Genomic DNA, 23,848 nt, shown 5'->3' on the forward strand with positions numbered 1-23,848 from the left:
CACGCACTGTGCGCTCCACCGCATAACGCGGTGCCTGCCCGGTCCCTCTCTCTCTCCGGTAAGCACGGGAAGTTGGCGCAGGTCTCCTACCTGCCTTCACCACACTCCCCGTGTAACTCCCCGTGTACCCTCCCCCCCCCCAATAATTTGTTGGGGCTGTTTCTCAGGCTTCAAGCCGGGCTGCCGTGCTGCCTCCTCATACCACCGCCTCTCGGCTTTCGCTGCCTCCAGCTCAGCCTTGGGGCGGCGATATTCACCCGGCTGTGCCCATGGTCCCTTGCCGTCCAGAATCTCCTCCCAAGTCCAGGAGTCCTGTGATTTTGGCCGCTGCTGCTGCCCTTTTTTGGTGGGTGTTTCTGTAACGGCAGATTTCCTCTTCGTCTGAAGAGGAGTAAGGATTGGACCAAGATGCAGAGTGGTAAGTGTTCATGACAATTTATTTAAAAAACGAACTGAACACTGAAATACAAAACAATAAACGATGTGATGAAAACAAAAACAGTACCGTGTGGCGACAAACACTCACATGGAAACAAACACCCACAAACCAACAGTGAAACCCAGGCTACCTGTATGATTCTCAATCAGAGACAACTAACGACACCTGCCTCTGATTGAGAACCATACTCGGCTGAACACAAAAACTAACATAGAAAAACCAACATAGACTGCCCACCCCAACGCCCTGACCATACTAAATAAAGACAAAACAAAGGAAATAAAGGTCAGAACGTGACAGTTTGTATTTTTTTCAGTGTAGTTTCACTGCTGTGTTTGTGAATGGGACTCCTAAATGTATCATAGTTGTGCAGTAAATATCAAAATAAATGTTTAAAGAGGGACGCTTTCTCTATAATGGACAGATATTTGATATAAATCATAATGAATAAACAAAAGGAAGTGCTCTACCCAAATATCTTATTTTTGTTATAGCACTTTTTCATATTCATTGTGCTGTAAACTGAGAATGTACATGTGCTGTAATTCTCTATCATTCAAACCTTTAATATCTTATTCATATCCTCTATGGAATTAAAGAAGCGGTGTGTAACCGTATGAAAACAAGAATGGTATAATTTTCAGACAAAGAGAATGTGATTTAGAAAACGTAGCTTTTTTAAAGAAGAACTAATCAGTGTTAAAGGCATGGGAACTCATTTAGATATCATTTCCCTTTATTGTGGTCTCAGACGAGGGAAATCATGGGTAAATTATAGTGAGATGCTGTAGAAAATTAAGATGATAAGGACATTCTATAACAGTATTACAATGTAGTATCACAATACACTGTAAACACCATAAATCAGAATCAAATCAAGCTATCTTAGGCCTTGATTTGCTCACTGAGATCCCACATGCCCAGCCTGGAATAAACTGAACCTTGACGACTCAATTAACTACCTTGGCTGACAGGTACAGTATTGGATACATTAGGCGATATTTGATTTATAGTACCTGCCTCAGACAGAGTAAACTACATGTGTTTAAGTTGGATGATGTTAAATACTGCCCATTCTTGTTTCTACTGAATAAATAACTCTCCTTACAGAATGATGTACACATTGCAGGTGAACTCATATATCCTGACGACATTGTATATTCAGACCCAAACCTAAATACTGCCCACAGCGACCAAATGATAATACAAGAGATTAATAAGCTGTTTATTCTACTCTGAAACAAAGATAAATTAAATTATCAAATGAACACACACACACACACACACAAAACCAACCTCCACTGTACCAACTATTTCCATCGGAAAGGGGGCAGATATGTCAATCTATGTGGAAGTGGAAATGTCTCTCTCGCCCATAATGAACTATTGGACGGGGAGAGTCTGACAGACCGTTGCCCTGGTGGGGCTCAGTAAGGGAGAGGGCTTTGATTAAGTCCTTGGAGCTTCATTAAAAAGCATGGCAAGCTCATTTTAGAGACTCCCCCCAACCACCCCTTCTCTCGCTCTCTCTGCCAGTCACCAGTTTCTCTCTGTCTCGCTCCACCTCTCCCTCTCTCTCTCTCAGAACCACATCAGGGCAGGGTGGATTAAAGTCACATACTATACACACATAGACAGACACACACACACACACACACACACACACACACACACACACACACACACACACAGTCCACTTCACAAGGGGGTAAACAGTTCCTCATTGCTTTTTGATGGGGTGAGCTCCAGTCCTTGGGATCAAAGCCAAAGTTAATTTGCCAGTTTGAGAAATCAGAAAATGAAAAGAAAACGCTTCATTTCTGGCATCAAATTAAAATGCACATAGCGTGTGTTCACTCAACATTTGCACTCATAATGCTAATAGGCAATCCCTCAGAAGGTTGATTTGAGGCTGTAATTGAACATTGCCCCCTCGTATTCAGCAGGTTACCAACCTATTGATGTCACTTTTTTACTTCACAGAACTGTCACTTTTTACTTTACTGTGTGTGTGTGTGTGTGTGTGTGTGTGTGTGTGTGTGTGTGTGTGTGTGTGTGTGTGTGTGTGTGTGTGTGTGTGTGTGTGTGTGTGTGTGTGTGTGTGTGTAAAAACCTACCAAATTCGTCAGAGCTTCTTGCTTGCTCTCTTTATAAAACAGAAGTTTATCAGTCTCCAGGACTACCCAAGTTGAAGCCCAGTTCTTCCTCAGTTTTTTGCCTCCATCTGATATTTTGGCTTTATTCAAATATTCACCTTTCAAAACAACCTGAAATGCATGATGTAACATTTTGCCTTTAACGTATATTAAATCAATTAAATATTCAAACAAAACACATGCTATTTTATCATTATAAACTAAATAAATATACCTATTTTCATATGTAAAATAGGCCTGCTGAGTTAAAAGCATAGAAACATATTTATAGTGAATAATACTTCAAAGTTCGACGTATAGAAATAGTCTAATAGTCAATAGCAACCATATAGCAATAAAGTATAATTAACCAAATACATTCCTTCCCATATGTTGCCATACAAACAGTTATTTTTGATGACCTGTCATACTCACAAGACTCTCTGCAGCTCCACCAATGTTATGCTGAGACTGGTTCCTCCGGTGGCGAGAGATCTACAGAAACAGAAAAGCCGAAAAAAATATATCGAAGAGGAGCCGATTTCCCTGACTGTTTCAAATCAGAGCTGTTGCTTGATTGTGGCCATATTGTCTTAGCTAATAAAATCGGTTCCGTGAAATTAAAGGCGTACAGGTACTGCTAAGAGTCTATGTATTCCATGCAGTGAAGATGACGCAATATACTGCATACAGAGTACGGTTACGTGTGAATGTATCATCAACGTCTATATACAATATACATATACAACATCTATATCATACAAGACTATACAGTCTCTGATAGTAATGTGTATGGAACCACCGTGGGGTTAATGAGATGAGACCTTGCATTGTGACAACAGATTGACAACGCACACAACCCAGTGCCAACCAAAATCAGACCATGAGAATTCAGATCAATATCACAGCAATGTAAACACTCGTTCCAAAAGATAAACATGGACACAAATACAGCAAGATTATTGATAGTGTCATTTGACAAATTCATTCTCAAACTGCATGTATTTCAGTATTGTAGTAATAGAGTAGTAGCAGAAGCATTACTAGGTATAGCTATAGTAAAGGTAGCTTAGAAGAGGTTGAGGTTATACATAGTTGAACAAGAGTTCTGCGATATCCACACCCTTTACTATGGAAACACAGCTTACAGAATGTATGGTTTGGTCGTCAGTTTTATCCTTCAGCACGGTGCTGGCCTGCCCTCTACTGTTCAAAGGATAGGCCTACCCCGGCACGCCGGGTCCTATATTCATTATGATTGGGTCCTGCTATATTCTCTCATTAATCACAGTGTAAGAGGGTGGAGCTGGTCACAGTACAGCTGGTTTTAACACACTTACGTCCATATATGGGAGGAGGTCAAGAAAGCATTTCTCTGCTCTCTGGTAACATATCTAATACATGGGAGTAAACAAATAACGTTTCTTTTGATGTCTGTTCGACGAGACCCTCTGTGTAATGAATGTAACGAAATGAAAAGTACATCTGCAATACGAACAACATTCATGAACACTGATGCAATGTTAAAGCAACACTCTTAACGTTCCGTGTTCTGAGTTGTGTTTGTTCCGAGTTGTTAATGACCATGTTTGTAGTCCGTAGGAACTGGTTCATTATCTCCAGTAGCCTTTGCATCTCTGTCCTCCGGACAAACTTTATTATTGCAGTATAAGACGTCTCACAAACAAGTATCATCTGCATAATTAGCAAACAAGCAGCCCAACAAAACCACAGCCGTGGCCTCACGGCAGTGATCATCTGAATAATTCAGTTTGCTGTCAATTACTAATAAACCCTATGAAGGTTTACAATACAACTGTGTATGTTAAGCAATCTAAACTGACGGATTGAAGGTCAATGGCCTGTTGTAAACACATCTAGTTCTATTCGCTATCTGAAATTTTGCAGATGAACATTCAGCCAACAGACAGATGTATTGTATGATACGATGTATGAACCACTATGCTAACTAGGTGTCAGCCAGCCCCTCCACCAGCTTATGAAAAATATTAAATGGTTGGGGTTATGTCCAGTTCATTGTCAACATGGTAGCTACATTATTCCAAATATGCTACACCAGATTGCTCATTTTGTAAATGAATCATCTGTTTTATCTTTACCCTGATTTTCCCACAGGGAAGTGCTCAGAGTCAAACAGAGATCAGCTCAATTAAGCTAATGATAATCACCTAATGTGTGACAACAGTTTAGAAACAATATCATCATAATTACTGGAATTTATATAAGCACAGTTCACCAAATGGCTAACAATATTCAATAAGCCTCTACAATCAGAGTATATCCGGCTGATAGGTGTGTGTGTGTGTGTGTGTGTGTGTGTGTGTGTGTGTGTGTGTGTGTGTGTGTGTGTGTGTGTGTGTGTGTGTGTGTGTGTGTGTGTGTGTGTGTGTACGCCTACGCTGAGGGTGCAAACATAAAGAACACCTCATCTTTCCATGACATAGACTGGCCAGGTGACTGTCTTACTCTGGATGTATGATCCATTATTGATGTCATCTGTTTAATCCACTTCAATCAGTATAGATGAAGGGGAGGAGACAGATTAAAGAAGGATTTTCAAGCCTTGAGTCAATTGAGAGATGGATTGTGAGACAATTGTGTATGTGTGCCATTCAGAGGGTGAATGGGCAAGACAAAATATTTAAATGCCTTTGAACGGGGAATGGTAGTAGGTGCCAGGCACACCGGTTTGAGTGTGTCAACTGTCAAGAACTGCAACGTTGTTGGATTTTTTTTCACGCTCAACAGTTTCCCTTGTGTATCAAGAAGGCTCCAACAACCAAGGGACATCCAGACCAAGGCAGTCCGGTGGTCGAAAACAGGTAATTGACGAAAGAGGACAAAGGAGGCTGACACAAAATGTGCAGAGCAAGAGACCAACTGCAGTTAGTCAACTGACAGTCCAGTACAACATTGGTGTCCAAAGAACCATAAAATAATGCACAACTCGTTTGAACTTAACACAAATGGGGTATGGCAACCGACGATCTTACAAAGTTCCACTTCTTTTAGCAACAAAACAAAAAACTGCGGTTGCAGTGGGCTAAGGAACGAAAACCCTGGACACTGGAGAATTGGAAAAACATTGCCTGATCTGATGAATCCCGGTTCCTGCTGTTTCACACTGATGGGAGGACTAGGGTATGCAGATAATCACATGAGTACAAGCATCTAACATGCTGTGTGTCAACATTGCAGGCTGATGTAGGTGCTGGGATGGCACACATTGGGCCTCTTGATAAAAGTGGAGCAATGTTTGAATGCCACTGGCTATCGCCAATCAAGTGCATCCCTTCATGGCAACAGTATATTTTTAAAACAGGATAATGTTCCTAGGATAGAACTGTCCAGGAATATCAATCCAATTGAGCATCTGTGGGATGAGACAGAACGAGCTATTCGGAGTAGAGATCCACTACCAGCCAACTTGACACAACTGTGAGAAGCATTGGAGTGTTTCAGTACCTTGGAGAGTCCACGTCCTTACAAATTGAGGCTGTTCTGAGGGCAAAAAGGGTTTCAACTCAAAATTAGGAATGTGTATACTCACAGGTTTGGGAGGCAGGTCAGGATCCTGCAGGACCATGGACTTGGTTTGACTCAGGCGTTCCCCGCTGCTCTGGGAGCTCTTGATGCGCATCTGGACTGTACCTTGTGCTGCTCCGGTCAACTGGTGGGGCAGAATCAGAGGCGGCTGTTTCCCTACATTCTGAAGATTGGTGATTCTGGTCAAAAGGAGATGAAAACATAAGTGGATGTTAAGATTAAAATATTGATGAAAAAAAACAAGTATTATCCAATTGATAAGATTTCTTATAAATCAATGGATATAAAATAACCTATAGACTGAAGAAGGCTATTAAGTCAAAATGTCTGTGTATGCTATCCTGATGCAGTAAAAAATAATACCTTTTTTGAAAAAGAAGTATGCTTCATGCAACATCGTTTTGAGGGCCCAAACAACCTTTTGGGAAGGCATGATGGTCCTCCTTCAAATATTGATAAATAATAAGCAGTATCCAACTGATAAGATTTCTAATTATTAAATGGATGTAGAACACTTCATAGAAGGCTGTTAAAAGTGCTGTTTTTGCTTTTGGGAGTGCATTCATTCATTTGGTTTAGCTGTGACGTTCAGGAGATGAGAAACATTTAGGGGCAGACGCTTCGAGAAGTCTGGCCTAAGCTTGAGGACTTTAACTTTCCTTCCTGTAATGGTTGCCTCATTAAAGCATTGCAAAACACCCTTCTTGCTGTAATGTGTCTTTCGATGAGCAGGAAAAATACTCACAGTCTGCTTATTTAACGATTCTCGCAAATCTACCCACTGACAAAAATATATGTTAAATCTAAACAACGATCATGTAAATGTAAATACTAAGGCACATCCAGCCAATGTCATAATATATATATATATATTTTTACCAAATGTGTGTTATTGACTGATGTTGTTTTGAAAAGCTGCACAGTGTCTCACAACAGGAAGCAAATCTAAAACTCCCTCCCCAAAAAAACAATTCAGAAATCAACCAAAGTACTTAATGTTTGCATAGAGCCTAACATATCTTCTTCTTTCTGATTACCACATTAACAATGCAGTAAATAATGATGGCCATGTGATACATATCATCATATATCTGGTATAGAATTATCAATTGACAGACAAGATAATGAATGCAGTTTCAAAAAGTTACTTTAGCAACGTAAAAAAAAATGAGACATACAAATTCTCTATATTTTTTGGAATTGACACTTGTTCAACAGCAAATCTACGGTATCCTGTGGCATCTAGCATGTCCTGTTTTAACTGCATGTAGACAGGGCATTCCTAAACAACATCTACCATGTTATAGCGATTCTGGAATATAATACTCAAGAATAACAGATATTCCTCACGTGTCAACAACTTTCCACCTAGCATCCACGTCCAGTAAGGACCCAGGCCACTGACACCATTGCTCAGGTGTTACATCTCTTTAAGTCACCAATGGCCCCCACTAAACCCCAAATACTCTTAAAAGCAAGGAAACAGCAATGACAGCATCTTTCAATTTTCAAACCCAAACCCTTTAGAATGGTGTCTTTCTTACCTCGTCCCCGCCATGCCTCTATCAAATCAATCTGCCACAGATCACAAAAAGAGAGAAAGAGTGCAAGTCTTCCTTTTTGAGGAAGTAGGTTTCATCATGTGTTGTACTCAAACCATTGCTGCTCTACAGTTGATGTGAACATCTGTTATATGTCGCAGGCTCAGGTCCCCACTTCCTGAAGGGTGCTACTTGCACAGAAATTGTTTGACTGAAACTTGCTTCAACTTCAAAAGTGAATACCGGTACACATTACTCACACATGTACAATAGAGGTGGAATCTGACCATCACACAATCTGAGAACAGCGTGAATCAGAATTATCTCCCTCCTGCAGCAGAGAGTTGGTGTACGAGACAACAACTTGTGTGGTTTTCCGCTTCTCTTTTTTGGCCTGTTTTTAGTAACAGCTTGTTTCAAACATCTCCCTTGCCCAAGTGTAGTTTGAAAGTTAGTTGTGCATGCCTTGTGGTAAGTTTCACTGCAGTTAATGTTGTCCTAACTTAAATTATATTTGGTTACAGTGATTTTTATAGTTTGCATCAATAAAAAAAGTGGTCAGTTGAAGCAGATGCTAAACTACAGGACTGTTTTGCTATCACAGACTGGAACATGTTCCGGGATTCTTCCGATGGCATTTAGGAGTACACCACATCAGTCACTGGCTTTACCAATAAGTGCAGAGGACGTCGTCCACACAGTGACTGTACGTACATACCCCAACCAGAAGCCATGGATTACAGGCAACATTGGCACTGAGCTAAAGGGTAGAGCTGCCGCTTTCAAGGTGGTGCAGGACTCTAACCCGGAAGCTTACAAGAAATCCTGCTATGCCATGCGACAAACCATCAAACAGGCAAAGATCAATACAGGGCTAAGAGTGAATCATACTACACCGGCTCTGATGCTCGTCTTATGTGGCAGGGCTTGCAAACTATTACAGACTACAAAGGGAAGCACAGCCGCAAGCTGCCCAGTGACATGAGCCTACCAGACAAGCTAAATCACTTCTATGCTCGCTTCGAGGCAAGCAACACTGAGACATGCATGAGAGCATCAACTGTTTCGGACGACTGTGTGATCACGCTCTCCATAGCCGACGTGAGTAAAACCTTTAAACCGGTCAACATACACAAGGCTGTGGGGCCAGATGGATTACCAGGATGTGTGCTCCGGTCATGTGCTGACCAACTGGCAGATGTTTTCACTGACATTTTCAACATGTCCCTGATTGAGTCTGTAATACCAACATGTTTCAAGCAGACCATAGTCCATGTTCCCAAGTACAAAGGCAACCTGCCTAAATGTCTACAGACCGTGGCACTCACGTCGGTAGCCATGAAGTGCTTTGAAAGGTTGGTAATGGCTCACATCAACACCATTATCCCAGAAACCCTAGACCCACTCCAATTTGTATATCGCCCAACAGATCCACAGATGATGCAATCTCTATTGCACTCCACACTGCCCTTTCCCACCTGGACAAAAGGAAACCATATGTGAGAATGTTGTTCACTGACGACAGCTCAGCGTTCAACACCATTGTACCCTCAAAGCTCATCACTAAGCTAAGGATCCTGGGACTAAACAACTCCCTCTGCAACTGGATCTTGGAATTCCTGATCTTGGAATTCCGCCACCCTCAGATGGTGAAGGTAGGTAGCAACACATCTGCCACACTGATCCTCAACACTGGAGCTCCCCAGGGGTGTGTGCTCAGTCCCCTCCTGCACTCCCTGTTCAACCACGACTGCATGGCCAGGCACGACTTCAACACCATCATTAAGTTTGCAGAGGACACAACAGTGGTAGGCCTGATCACCGACAACGATGAGACAGCCTATAGAGAGGAGGTCAGAGACCTGGCCGGGTGGTGCCAGAATAACAACATATCCCTCAATGTAACAAAGACTAAGGAGATGATTGTGGACTATAGAAAAAGGAGGACCGAGCTGGAGTGGAGCAGGTTGTGGTGGAGCAGGTTGAGAGCTTCAAGTTCCTTGGTGTCCACATCAACAACAAACTAGAATGGTCCAAGCACACCAAGACAGTCGTGAAGAAGGTATGACAAAGCCTATTCCCCCTCAGGAAACTAAAAAGATTTGGCATGGGTCCTGAGATTCTCAAAAGGTTCTACAGCTGCAACATCGAGAGTATGCTGACTGGTTGCATCACTGCCTGGTACGGCAATTGCTCGGTCTCTGACCTCGAGGCACTACAGAGGGTTGTGCATACCGCCCAGTACATGACTGGGGCTAAGCTGCCTGCCATCCAGGACCTCTACACCAGGCGGTGTCAGAGGAAGGCCCTAAAAATTGTCAAAGACCCAGTCATAGACTGTTCTCTCCTACCGCACGGCAAGCGGTATCGGAGTGCCAAGTCAAGGACAAAAAGGCTTCTCAACAGTTTTTACCCCCAAGCCATAAGGCTCCTGAACAGGTAATCAAACGGCTACCCGGACTATTTGCATTGTGTTTCCCCCCCCAACCCCTCTTTCTATGCTGCTGCTACTCTCTGTTTATCATATATGTATAGTAACTTTACCTATACATTCATGTACATACTACCTCAATTGGGCTGACCAACCAGTGCTCCCACACATTGGCTAACCGGGCTATCTGCATTGTGTCCCACCCACCACCCGCCAACCCCTCTTTTGCGCTACTGCTACTCTCTGTTCATCATATACTGTATGCATAGTCACTTTAACCATATCTACATGTACATACTACCTCAATATACCTATACCAATATACATACTACCTCAACTACCTGTATATAGCCTCACTCCATTTATAGCCTCACTACTGTATATAGCCTGTCTTTTTACTGTTGTTTTATTTCTTTACCTACCTATTGTTCACCTAATACCTTTTTTGCACTATTGGTTAGAGCCTGTAAGTAAGCATTTCACTGTAAGGTCTACTGTTGTATTCGGCGCGCGTGACAAATAAACGTTGATTTGATTTGATTCGATTTGTTTTTGCAAGGCACCAGCATACTTCCATTAGCAGAATGTAGAGATACACCGAGTGTACAAAACATTAAGAACACCTTCCTAATATTGAGTTGCACCCTGCTCTTTTGTCCTGCCCATTCACCCTCTGAATGGCAGGCATGCACAATCCATCTCTCAATTGACTCAAGGCTTAAAAATCCTTCTTTCACCTGACTCCCCCCTTCATCTAAACTGATTAAAGTGAATTTAACAGGTGACATCAACAATGGATCATAGCTTTCACCTGGATTCACCTGGTCAGTCTATGTCACGGAAAGAGCAGGTGTCCTTAATGTTTTCTACAGTAACAGTTCACAATATGAATGGTATACACTTTATATCAAGATATATAATCCAACTCTCTAAAAACAAGTCTCTCACCGTTGCCGCCTGCTATAGACCACCCTCTGCACCTAGCTGTGCTCTGGACACCATATGTGAACTAATTTCCCCCCATCTATCTTCAGAACTCATGCTGCTAGGTGACCTAAACTGGAACATGCTTAACACTCCAGCCATCCTACAATCTAAGCTTGATGCCCTCAATCTCACACAAATTATTAATGAACCTACCAGGTACCACCCCAAAGCCATTAACACGGGCACCCTCATAGATATCATCCTAACCAACTTGCCTTCTAAATATACCTCTGCTGTTTTCAACCAAGATCTTAGCAATCGCTGCGTCATTGCCTGCATCCGTAATGGGCCAGCGGTCAAGCGACCTCCACTCATCACTGTCAAACGCTCCCTGAAACACTTCAGCGAGCAGGCCTTTCTTATCGACCCGATATTGACCTCATCACGTCAGTAGAGGGTGCCTGGTAATTTTTAAAAATGCCTTCCTCACCATCTTAAATAGGCATGCCACATTCAAGAAATTTAGAACCAGGAACAGATATATCCTTTGGTTCTCTCCAGACCTGACTGCCCTTAAACAACACAAAAACATCCTATGGCATTCTGCATTAGCATTGAACAGCCCCCGTGACATGCAACTTTTCAGGGAAGTTAAAAACCAATATACACAGGCAGTTAGAAAAGCCAAAGCTAGCTTTTTCAAGCAGAAATATGCTTCCTGCAACACAAACTCAAAAACGTTCTGGAACACTGTAAATTCCATTGAGAATAAGAATACCTCCTCCCAGCTGCCCACTGCACTGAGGATAGGAAACTCTGTCACCACCGATAAATCCACAATAATTGAACAATTCAATAAGCATTTTTCTACGGCTGGCCATGCTATGCTTTCCACCTGGCTACCCCTACCCCGGTCAACTGCACTGTCCTCCCCACAGCAACTCCACCAAGCCTTCCCCATTTCTCCTTCTCCCAAATCCAGTCAGCTGATGTTCTGAAAGAGCTGCAAAATATGGACAAATCAGTTGGGCTTAGACAATCTGGACCCTTTCTTTCTAAAATGATCTGCCTAAATTGTTGCAACCCCAATTACTAGCCTGTTCAACCTCTCTTTCGTGTCGTCTGAGATTCCCAAAGATTGGAAAGCAGCTGCGGTCATCCCCCTCTTCAAAGGGAGGGACACTCTAGACCCAAACTGCTACAGACCTATATCTATCCTACCCTGCCTTTCTAAGGTCTTCGAAAGCCAAGTCAACAAACAGATTACCGACCATTTCGAATCCCACCGCACCTTCTCCGCTATGCAATCTGGTTTCAGAGCTGGTCATGGGTGCACCTCAAGGTCCTAAACGATATCTTAACCGCCATCGATAAGAAACAATACTGCGCAGCTGTATTCCTTGACCTGGCCAAGGCTTTCGACTCTGTCAATCACCACATCCTCATCGGCAGACTCGATAGCCTTGGTTTCTCAAATGATTGCCTCGCCTGGTTCACCAACTACTTCTCTGATAGAGTTCAGCGTGTCAAATCGGAGGGCCTGTTGTCTGGGCCTCTGGCAGTCTCTATGGGGGTGCCACAGGGTTCTTTGGACACTGTGGCCTTCTTTGGACACTGTGTTAACAACCCTCCAGACCCTACTCTCCTTCCGTGGCCTCCAACTGCTCTTAAATACAAGTAAAACTAAATGCATGCTCTTCAACCAATCACTGCCTGCACCTGCCCGCCCGTCCAGCATCACTACTCTGGATGGGTCTGACTTAGAATATCTTGACAACTACAAATACCTAGGTGTCTGGTTAGACTGTAAACTCTCCTTCCAGACTCACATCAAGCATCTCCAATCCAAAGTTAAATCTAGAATTGGCTTCCTATTTCGCAACAAAGCATCCTTCACTCATGCTGCCAAACATACCCCCGTAAAACTGACCATCCTACCGATCCTCGACTTTGGTGATGTCATTTACAAAATAGCCTCCAATACCCTACTCAGCAAATTGGATGCAGTCTATCACAGTAACATCTGTTTTGTCACCAAAGCCCCATATACTACCTCCCACTGTGACCTGTACGCTCTCGTTGGCTGGCCCTCGCTTCATACTCGTCGCCAAACCCACTGGCTCCGGGTCATCTACAAGACCCTGGTAGGTAAAGTCCCCCCTTATCCCAGCCCGCTGGTCACCATAGCAGCACCCACCTGTAGCACGCGCTCCAGCAGGTATATCTCTCTGGTCACCTCCAAAACCAATTCTTCCTTTGGCCGCCTCTCCTTTCAGTTCTCTGCTGCCAAAGACTGGAACGAATGACAAAAATGTCTGAAACTGGAAACACTTATCTCCCTCGCTAGCTTTAAGCAACAGCTGTCAGAGCAGCTCACAGATTACTGCACCTGTACATAGCCCATCTATAACTTAGCCCAAACAACTACCTCTTCCGCTACTGTATTTATTTATTTTTTTCCTTTGCATCCCATTATTTTTATTTCTACTTTGTAGATACTTCCACTGCAACTCTACCATTCCAGTGTTTTACTTGCTATATTGTATTTACTTCGGCCCACCATGGCCTTTTTTTTGCCTTTACCTCCCTTATCTCACCTCAATTGCTCACATCGTATATAGACTTATTTTTCTACTGTATGTTTGTTTTTCTCCATGTGTAACTCTGCGTTGTTGTATGTGTTGAACTGCTTTGCTTGATCTTGGCCAGGTCGCAATTGTAAATGAGAACTTGTTCTCAACTTGCCTACCTGGTTAAATAAAGGTGAAATAAATATAACATAAGATGTAAAACTAATGTTGTAACATTATCAACAAGTTCCAAAACAATTGTTTGTTGATGACATTGGTTGAACCAAAATGTTACATCATTTGGGGTTTTCCTGTGGTCTTGGGGAATTCACCCAAAGATGGTGGATAAATAAAGATGTCTTACTGAGGTTGTTAACAATTGAAACGTTTTGTCATAGTTTCAGTCTGCTTAAAAGCAAGTGGAGGCTGTCCCATGGACACCAATACGATAGCAGCTGGGTTTGGTCTGCTTTGTTCATTGACAATGTATGAACCAGAAAAAATGAATGTGTAGAATGTCTCTCTTCTTTATCCTTCTCTGATTCACCTTAACAACACTCCTGATGATGTCAGCTTGGTCATTTACAGTGAGGACACACTGTCAGTTTAATTTGAATGCACAATTCAAAATGTGGTCAAACTTTAACATAAACAATAATCTATAAATGTTTTATACGGCATAAAGTTTTAGAATAGACCGTGAGAAAAGTGTACAATAGTCAATAAACCATGAATTTCCTACTTTCTTCCAGAAGATGGGGCAATTGCAACTTCACATTCCCATTGGCCCGAATTGAGGAAGTGTTTTTCAAAACTCATTGTTGCCTTGTATGGAGCTGAGAGGGGGTGGAGACTGCAAAAGGGAAAGTACAGAATTACAGGAAGGAAACCGACAGAGGGAAACTGACACTCAAGTTCTGCCTATATAAGTCTATAAGATCAGCCACCGGCACGGTATCAATTTACTGCACTAGCTTGTATTGGGGACATTCAATAATTCTACACAATACATCCATATCTCTACATTCTGTGACGATTGTCTTTTATCATTGATGGTTCAGTGACTTTCATTGGGGTTGACCGCCTCATATCTCGTCTCAACAGTTTTTTCTGTATTTTACATTAATCGACATTCAATGTCACATTCAATTAGTCAATGATCCAATGGAATCTCTTACAGAAGTGATTGAACACCAACCAGATCTCACCATGTCAGACACGGTCCCCCTGGAACAGAGGTACAAGGCCAGCATGGTCCTGAGTGGAGCAGGAGATGCCCTGGGCTACAACCATGGTAACTGGGAATTTGAAAATGATGGAGTGTTAATACATGAGCAAGTTCAGAAGAGAGGAGGTCTAGAGAAGCTGGATGCCATAGACTTCCCTGTTAGTGATGACACTGTCATGCACCTGGCTACAGCTGAGGCTCTGGTCAAGGTGGGGGAAGGGGCATCCCTTCCTGAGCTGTATCGAGTCCTGGTGGAGAAGTACATTGTAAGCATGACAGACATGGCTGGAAGAGGAGCAGGTATGTAACAGTTTGTAGTGTCATGTTGTGTTAACCTGAGAGGCAAATGGCAATATTTCTGCACGGTACACTTATCTTAATGTAAATATAGGGGACCTACGTGGTTCTGGTACCGGTTCAGTGGACACCGTAGATCAAAATGGCTTGCATTGAGCAATAGCCCTGGTTCCCATGTACATAGTAGCAGTTTTTTCTGCGCCTATCTGTCGTAGGATGTGAAATCTGAAACCATTTTAAGCTGAGATGTCCCTTCTACCATTTAATTTGCTCTTCCTACTGTCCATCCACTCCTAGCTGAACCCTACCTCACAGGTGAAGCACATGCCTGCGATAGTTACATCGTAGCACAGCAGGAGAGAGTGGTTTCAACATGGTAGCACATTCAGAGATAATATTATAGCCATTAATCTAAAATAAAAATCACTTTCCATTTGTCATAGACAGACCATATTAGCATGAGATGAAAGGTGCGTTCCTAATGAGTTCTGGAAGTCAATCTAGCATTCTGTGAGACGTTCACAAATGGGGGCAGATGTTTTGATCAAGAGAGCCCTTTAGAAAATTTGCACATTTTCTCTAACACTAAACATAGAAATATTGTAGCATTTACATTTTTAGTCATTTAGCAGTCACTCTTATCCAGAGCAACTTGCAGGAGAGTGCAGACATTTTCATATTTTTCATACTGGTCCACTGTGGGAAACAAACCCACGCATTGCAAGCACCATGCTCTACCAACTGAACCACATACAACTTTCATTTAAAATGGTGAAATCTTATAGTAATGTTATAATTTGATTTGAAGTCCTATTCATACAGTTTTGTTGAATAGGAAATACATCATATAAATATTTCATACTTTCACGTTTTTTTAAAATCATATTTGTACTGTGCAGTTGTGTTTATGTCCTCAAAAGTGACCTCAGCAATTTATAACAATTTTTAACAAAAATGTGAGATTTTAACATTTATTGGAGTATGCAACATTACTAGTTATTATGGCCCTATCATCAAAAATAATTACTTTGGGGGATTTTGTAGGTAACATTTAGTTACATTTAAACCCACATGTTGACCTCCATTGAATTCAATAATTATACTCCCTCTGTCTACGCTGTAGGCCTCACCTGCCTCAACAGTGTTGCAAGGCACAGACAGAGAACTGACGAGGACATTACGATTCCCTTCAACAAGAGGGGCGGAGGGTGTGGGGCAGCCATGAGGGCCATGTGTATCGGCCTGCGCTTCCCCGACCCTGAGCAGGAGCACCTGCTGATAGCAGTAAGTGTGGAGAGTGGGCGTCTGACCCACCACCACCCCACAGGCTACCTGGGAGCCCTGGCTACAGCCCTGTTCACGGCCTACGCAGTGAGGGGCACCCTGCCTGTGGAGGCCTGGGGACACAGACTCATAGAGGTCCTGGTCAAAGCCAAGGAGTATGTCAGGCTTTCGGGCAATTGTGTGGAGCTGAACATGGAGCACTGGTGAGGCCTTTGTTGTGGTTGGCTGCAGAGGAGGCTGGTGGGCAGAGTGGAACGGTGGGCGGACTGGAACAGTGTCAAACACATGGTTTCCATGTCTTTGATATGTTAGATACCACTCCATTCCAACCATTACTATAAGCCAGTCCTCCAATATCTCTGCCCAACAGCCTCCTTTGTTTGACTTAACGTCACACCTCAATGTTAATTAGTGAAAGTTGTTGTTTATAAAGAAATGTGACATACTGATGTTCCAGTTAATAACACACCATTGTCCAACCCAGATATTAGTTCGTAGTTTTGACAGTTTTTTGTTGCTGAGAATTTACCTGTGCTGGAGGAAATGGAGATGAGCTTGGGGTTTACATAAATTCACACCAAACTGCACTAACACCCAGTCAAATGATCAGTATTCCATTTTTCATGTAGCCTCATGTTACCAGCAAAAAGCCTAATCACCGAATATGCAACATCACGGACTAAACGATCAAATCCTGTTGCTGCAGAATTATTTTGCAGCAACAATACAGGCCAAATTAAATTCCTACATCTATGGCTGGGTTTACAAAGTAGAATGATGTGTAAATTTAATCTCATTTTTCCAGGGACTACTTTGGAAGTCAGTGGAAGTCCTATTTAGAAAAGAGAGGCATTCTGGATGGAAAGAGCAAACCTCAGTTTCCAGAGTCCTACGGTGTGAAGGAGAGGGAGAGTTTCTATAGGGCGGTGAGCTTCAAGGGTTGGGGTGGTGCCAGTGGGCATGATGCTCCCATGATAGCTTACGATGCCCTCCTGAGGGCAGGCGACTCCTGGGTTGAGCTGGCCAATCATGGCTTCTTCCACGGCGGGGACAGCGACTCCACGGCCGTGATCGCTGCTGCCTGGTGGGGCGCACTGTTCGGCTTCAGAGGGGTGCCAGAGATCAACTACCAGAGGCTTGAGTACCGTGACAGACTATCCAAACTAGGGGAACGGCTATACAAGCTCAGGGGAAAACCTCTAGGTTCTTTGAAAGTGTGATGCAAATTAAACCAATAGATGGTTAAAGGTGAAATTCATTACATATTCTGCAGATGAGTAATTTCTCCTTTTTTGACACAAATTTTGTATCCCTTGGTTTTTTATTATATATTTTTAAAGAATATGACTGGATCTGGAAAGATTTATAGAGTATTTATGATCTCTAACTGCAGTCTACCTACTGACTAGGAGATGGAGTCATACGCAGCTGCAGAATTTGCTGTATAATTACAAACATTTTATGGCAACGTAAAATGTTTAATTACCAGCCTATAATCAATCCTGCTACAGTTGTGCTATTATTGTAGCACATTAGCTATGGCAGAGTGTAAAAACGGATTGTTTTACTTCAGATTAGATTGACATTATTGTGTACATCTTCAAAATGGAGACTACAAGTACGGTGGTGACCAGAGGGTGGCAATGTCTCTCTCTCTCTCTCTCTCTCTCTCATGGAAAACATATGGTTACATTGCCAAAGCAAGTGAAATAGATAAAAGTGAAAAATAAATAATAACAGTTAATATTTGACTCACAAAAGTTCAGATGTCATATTATGCCTATATACAGTGTTGCAACGATACAAATAGTACAAAAGGGAAAATAAATAAATCATATTTACACTGGTGTTTTTTCTTCACTGGTTCCCTCCCTGAAAAACCTGCTGTTCTCCTTTCTGAAGCTTGATTTTCCAGTGAAACCTGTTTAACAATGTGGCTTCTATCCCATACCAGCTTGTTATATGAAAGTGGTTGCAATCATCTCTGTAGAAAATTATGAACAATTTAAACATGAACTGTATGTCTGGCTCAGTCTTTGATATCCTTAAAGTATTTTTTCCTATCTGCTGATAAGTTAAGATAGGGCAATTCCACTCTAAATTGCCATTTTAGGCCCTTTTTAGACCTATTCACACCTCCTGCAAGACCCTGTGATCTGTGAACATGATACAGACACATCTTGGTGTCATTATACTCCATATAGTTTTCCCTCAAATATGGAGTACTGTATGTCTAGATTCCGAAATACACATTTTCACATTCATTTATTCAATATAAAAAAAATGTGAGTACCTCAAAACTACTTTTTGATTTTGTTTATTTTTATACATAGTTTGTAATGTAACATTTCCATAGTGGGCTCTCTGGTACTTTTAATGAAATTACCAATTGTGTGTGTGTGTGTGTACACACAAAACATGAAATAATACAGAACATCAAAAGACAACAGCTCAAGGACAGAACTACATAATTTTAAAAAAGGCACATAACCTACATATCAATACATACACAAACTATTTAGGTTAAATAGGGGAGAGGCGTTGTGCCCTTGAGGTGATGCTTTAATTGTTGGAAACCAGGTTTGCGGTTTATTTGAGCAATATGAGATGGAAGGAAGTTCCATGCAATAAAGGCTCTATATAATACTTGATGCTTTCTTGAATTTGTATTGGATTTGGGGACTGTGAAATGACCCCAGATGGCATGTCTGGTGGGGTACAGTTAAATTCTGACATTTACATACACTTTGGTTGGAGTCATTAAAACTTGTTTTTCAACCACTCCACACATTTCTTGTTAAACTATAGCTTTGGCAAGTCGGTTAGGACATCTACATTGTGCATGACAAGTCATTTTTCCAACAACTGTTTACAGACAGATTATTTAACTTAAAATTCAGTTTCACAATTCTAGTGGGTCAGAAGTTTACATACACTAAGTTGACTGTTTCTTTAAACAGCTTGGAAATTTACAGAAAATGATTTCATGGCTTTAGAAACTTCTGATAGGCTAATCATAATAATTAACATAATTTGAGTCAATAGGAGGTGTACCTGTGGCTGTATTTCAAGGCCTACCTTCAAAATCAATAACTCTTTGCTTGACATCATAGGAAAATCATAAGAAATCAGCCAAGACCTCAGAAAAAAAAATTGTAGACCTTCACAAGTCTGGTTCATCCTTGGGAGCAATTTCCAAACGCCTGAAGGTACCACGTTCATCTGTAAAAACAATAGTACGCAAGAATAAACACCATGGGAACCACGCAGCCGTCATACTGCTCAGGAAGGAGACGCTTTCTGTCTCCTGCAGATCAACATACATTAGTGCGAAAAGTGCAAATCAATCCCAGAACAACAGCAAAAGGACCTTGAAGATGCTGGAGGAAACAGGTACAAAAGTATCTATATCCTCAGTAAAACGAGTCCTATAGCGACATAACCTGAAAGGCCACTCAGCAAGGAAGAAGCCACTGCTCCAAAACCTCCATAAAAAAGCCAGACTACGGTTTGCAACTGCACATGGGGACAAAGGTCGTACTTTTTGGAGAACTGTCAATCAGGAAGTTAAAGCTTGGTGGCAAATGGGTCTTCCAAATGGGCAATGACCACAAGCATACTTCCAAAGTTGTGGAAAATGGAAAATGGCTTTAGGACAACAAAGTCAAGGTATTGGAGCGGCCATCAAAGCCCTGACCTCAATCCTATAGAAAATGTGTAGGCAGAACTGAAAATGTGTGTGTGCGCAAGGAGGCCTACAAACCTGACTCAGTTACATCAGCTCTGTCAGGAGGAATGGGACAACATGTGTGGGAAGCTTGTGGAAGGCTACCCGACACATTTGACCCAAGTTAAACAATTTAAAGGCAATGCTACCAAATACTAATTGAGTGTATGTAAACTTCTGACCCACTGGAAATGTGACGAAAGACAAAAGCTGAAATAAATCATTCTCTACTATTATTCTGATATTTCACATTCTTAAAATAAAGTGGTGATCCTAACTGGCCTAAGACAGGGAAGTTTTACTCTGATTAAAATGTCAGGAATTGTGAAAAATATAGTTTAAATGTATTTGGCTAAGGTGTATGTAAACCTCCGACTTCAACTTTAAGTGTGTTTGTCAGAGCCGTATGTAAGTTGACTATGCAAACAATTTGGTATTTCCAACACATTGTTTCTTATGAAAATGTATCATAAGAACTGAGATAACATGTCATAACCTGCATAATATGGTCATAACACTGTCATGACCAATATATTTACAATATCTTTACAGCTGTTTTGACAAATTGCATTATTTTATAGCTGGTTATGACCCCTACTTTTAAGAGTGTCAAACCCACATTTATTCAAATGTGTTATTCCCCTGCCAAGAAGTTTCCTTTCAATTGAAAGTTTGTTTCTTAAATCTTTTGTTGTAGTAATTACATTGAGTCATTTTTTTTAATCATGTTTGAAATAACTTGTATAAAATACTCCTTGGCACTGTCAAGAAGCATTATGACCATCCTGTGTCACTTTACTTGGACTAAGAAAATACACTGAGTATACAAAACATTAAGAATGTCCATGACAGACTGACCAGGTGAAAGCTGTGATTCCTTATTGATGTGACTTGTTAAATCCACTTGACAGGTTAAAGAATGATTTTTAAAGTCTTGGACACACATGGATGGTGTGTGTCATTCAGAGGGTGAATGGGCAAAACAAAAGATTTATGTGCCTGTGAATGGGGTGTGGGAGTAGGTGCCAGGCATACTGATTTCTGTCAAGAACTGCAACGCTGCTTGATTTTTCATGCTCAACAGGTTCCCGTGTGTATCAAGAATGATCCAGCACCCAAAGGACATCCAGCTAAATTCATACAACTGTGGGAAGCATTGTATCAATTCAACATGGGCCAAGTCAACATGTACATTAGTGTCTAGTTTGAGAAACAGACGCCTCACAGAGGGGAGGATCGGTAAACTCTTCATTAGGGTGCTGTTTGACATTCACAGCCAAAGGAGGACTACAATTTAGTTGATTTCATGACGGATTCATTATGACATGTCTGTGTTCTTTTTTTGTTTTTACAGATCAACAGCTGATCTAGAGTCCTACCACAACCATTTTCTGATGTACGCCAGCCAGCATTCTTCCTTTTCACCACCAGTCTGATGCCAGAACACTGCTGGCAGCATTGGCAGAACGCAGATGGAACCAAGATGTAAGTCCCCACTCTATTTGAAGTTGGAGGAAGTTTTGAACAGAACTTTTCAAGTCTGCCCCACCCACATGTTCGCACTCACACATTGGCCAAACACAGTGTCCTTTTAAATTAAGATTTTCTGAATAGCTTACATCCTCTCCCCTTGCCTCCTTTTCAAAACCTATTGGAGAAGAGGGTCCGAGGAGAGTGACCCTGGACCTTCTTCTACAATACGATTGAGAAGTAGGCAAGGATGTGGGATGCAAGAACATTTTTGTCATTTCATATAAAAAAGGAACTTCTAAGTGTATTTGCAATGTGATACACTACATTTATATTTTCCAACAGGACTATACATTTGGGTGAGTAGCCTCGTTTCATTGCCAAAAATAAAATTAAACCATCTAGTGTTCAGCGAAATAACTACACAATGTCAAATACAGGTATCCTAGTCAAATAATTCACATCCAATCACATTAATCGTTACTCTCTCGCCGGAATTCAACTAACGGTCCGTATGTAGCCAAACGTAGCTGCTGCTCATTCCATTTGCTCGAGTATGAATAAAGGGCTAGTAAGGCCCGCGTCCACAGACACACATACCAGCTCCACTAGTAGTACTGCTACTACCAGCAGTACTACACCTGCACCTGTCGACGACACAAGTTGTTCTGCTTGCACGAGCACATCCAATGCTAGCATCAATAATTCTACATTTGCTGTTAGCCCAGCTAGCATGGACACAGACAGTTGTGAATCTGTAGCAGCTGAAGAGCTACTGCCCCTTTAACCGGGAAAGCACCAAACATCAGACAGGGACGTTGGATCATCGAAGAGGCGCAAATATAATGAGAACTACATTGATTTGGGATTCACTTATATTGGGAGTAGTGCCTTTCCCCAGCCACAGTGTGTTATATGTGCAAAATTACTTTCTCACAACTCGATGAAACCTTCACTCTTGCGCAGACATTTAGAAACAAAACATGGCAATTTGAAAAATAAGTCACAGGAGTTTTTTGAGCAAGAAATAAGACGACTTTCCAGTAGTAAGACATGTATAAAAGCAACAGATATCATTAATAAGAAGGGGCTAGAAGCATCTTATATGATGAGCTACCGAACGGCTAGGACAGTCAAGCCTCATGCTATTGTGTAGGACTTAATTCTTCCTGCTACCGCTAATATGGCGGGGACAATGCTGGGGGAAAAAGCCAAGAACCTGTACAGACAATGCCTTCATCCTTCAACACTGTTTCACAAGGTATCAGTGACATGACAGGAGATGTTTTGAAACAATTACTGCTTCGCATACAAGCCAGTGAATTCTATGCATTACAGCAGATGAGTCAAACATTGCGGGCCTGGCACAGCTCCTGGTATATATCCGTTACGTTTATGGGGGTCAATTAAGGAAGACATCCTCTTCTGTAAACCACTGGAAAACAGGAGAGGATATTGTTTAAATACTGGACAGTTTTGTGACTTCACATGGACTTTGGTGGTCAAGATGTGTTGGTATCTGTACTAATGGCGCAACAGCCATGACAGGGAGACATAGTGGAGTGGTATCGGGCGTACAAGAAGTTTCTCCAAGATGCTACTTGGGTACACTGCAGGATCCACCGAGAGGCTCTTGCTGCCAAGGGAATGACTGACAGCTTGAAAGATGTTTTGGACACTACAGTGAAAATGGTTAACTTTGTTAAAGCAAGGCCCCTGAACTCGTGTATATTCTGCACCATGCAATGATATGGGCAGCGACCATGTAACGCTTTTACAACATACAGAAGTGCGCTGGTTATCAAGGGTCAAAGTATTGACACGTTTTTTTTTAAATTTACATTTCTTGAATTGAGAGATGAGCTTAAAGTTTGACCACTTGCATGATGACGTGTCTCACACGACTGGCCTATCAGGGTGATGTTTTTTCTCACCTGAATGATCTGAATCTAGGATTAGAGGGACTTTCTACAACTATATTCAACGCTCGGGACAAAACTGAGGCTATGATTAAGAAGTTGGAGCTCTTATCTGTCTGCATTAACAAGGGCAACACATAGGTATTTCCATCATTGTATGATTGTGTGCAAATGAATTCAAGCTTACGGACAACGTCAAACGTGACATAGCGAAGCACCTGAGTGAGTTGGGTGTGCAATTACGCAGGTACTTTCCCGAAAAGGATGAAATAACGAATCCAGTTGTTTGTCTCTTTTGTTCCCTGCCTCCAGT

General features: G+C 41.8%; 2 protein-coding genes across 9 annotated transcripts in view; one reads left to right on the forward strand and one right to left on the reverse strand.

Annotated features, from left to right (window-relative positions):
- The window catches only part of arhgap15 (Rho GTPase activating protein 15), a 52,517-nt gene extending 37,617 nt beyond the window's left edge, over positions 1 to 14,900 (reverse strand). For 3 of the 7 annotated variants that reach the window (XM_064944601.1, XM_064944599.1, XM_064944605.1), the window contains exons 1-5: positions 14,819 to 14,900; positions 14,353 to 14,463; positions 6,146 to 6,320; positions 3,010 to 3,069; positions 2,557 to 2,706 (exon numbers count right to left, since the gene is read on the reverse strand). In XM_064944601.1, the coding sequence (XP_064800673.1) occupies positions 2,557 to 2,706; positions 3,010 to 3,069; positions 6,146 to 6,320; positions 14,353 to 14,429 (462 nt within the window). In that variant the 5' untranslated portion in view covers positions 14,430 to 14,463; positions 14,819 to 14,900. Of the gene's footprint in view, positions 1 to 2,556; positions 2,707 to 3,009; positions 3,070 to 6,145; positions 6,321 to 6,504; positions 6,529 to 7,685; positions 7,960 to 13,237; positions 13,334 to 14,352; positions 14,464 to 14,818 lie in introns of those variants that run through there. The other 4 variants (XM_064944602.1, XM_064944603.1, XM_064944600.1 and 1 more) reach the window with 4 other exon arrangements.
- LOC135519405 (ADP-ribosylhydrolase ARH1-like) lies at positions 14,474 to 18,267 on the forward strand. 2 transcript variants are annotated; one of them, XM_064944609.1, is made up of 4 exons: positions 14,474 to 14,564; positions 14,791 to 15,138; positions 16,259 to 16,622; positions 17,225 to 18,267. In XM_064944609.1, the coding sequence occupies exons 2-4, from the start codon at positions 14,820 to 14,822 to the stop codon at positions 17,637 to 17,639; spliced, it is 1,098 nt and encodes a 365-aa protein (XP_064800681.1). In that variant the 5' UTR covers positions 14,474 to 14,564; positions 14,791 to 14,819; the 3' UTR covers positions 17,640 to 18,267. The 2 variants fall into 2 exon arrangements, with proteins under 2 accessions (XP_064800681.1, XP_064800680.1); XM_064944608.1 differs by having other exon boundaries at positions 14,482 to 15,138.
- Positions 18,268 to 23,848: the final 5,581 nt, after the last annotated feature.

Source organism: Oncorhynchus masou, chromosome 29, assembly GCF_036934945.1.
Source record: "Oncorhynchus masou masou isolate Uvic2021 chromosome 29, UVic_Omas_1.1, whole genome shotgun sequence".
NCBI lineage: Eukaryota > Metazoa > Chordata > Actinopteri > Salmoniformes > Salmonidae > Oncorhynchus > Oncorhynchus masou.

What these genes read in the sequence shown, in the direction of transcription:
- LOC135519405 (XM_064944608.1), top strand. Translation starts at nt 14,775, where the DNA reads ATGGAATCTCTTACAGAAGTGATTGAACACCAACCAGATCTCACCATG. An exon ending in CATGGCTGGAAGAGGAGCAG is followed by an intron (nt 15,139 to 16,258) that starts GTATGTAACAGT and finishes TCTACGCTGTAG; the next exon opens with GCCTCACCTGCCTCAACAGT. An exon ending in GAGCTGAACATGGAGCACTG is followed by an intron (nt 16,623 to 17,224) that starts GTGAGGCCTTTG and finishes TCATTTTTCCAG; the next exon opens with GGACTACTTTGGAAGTCAGT.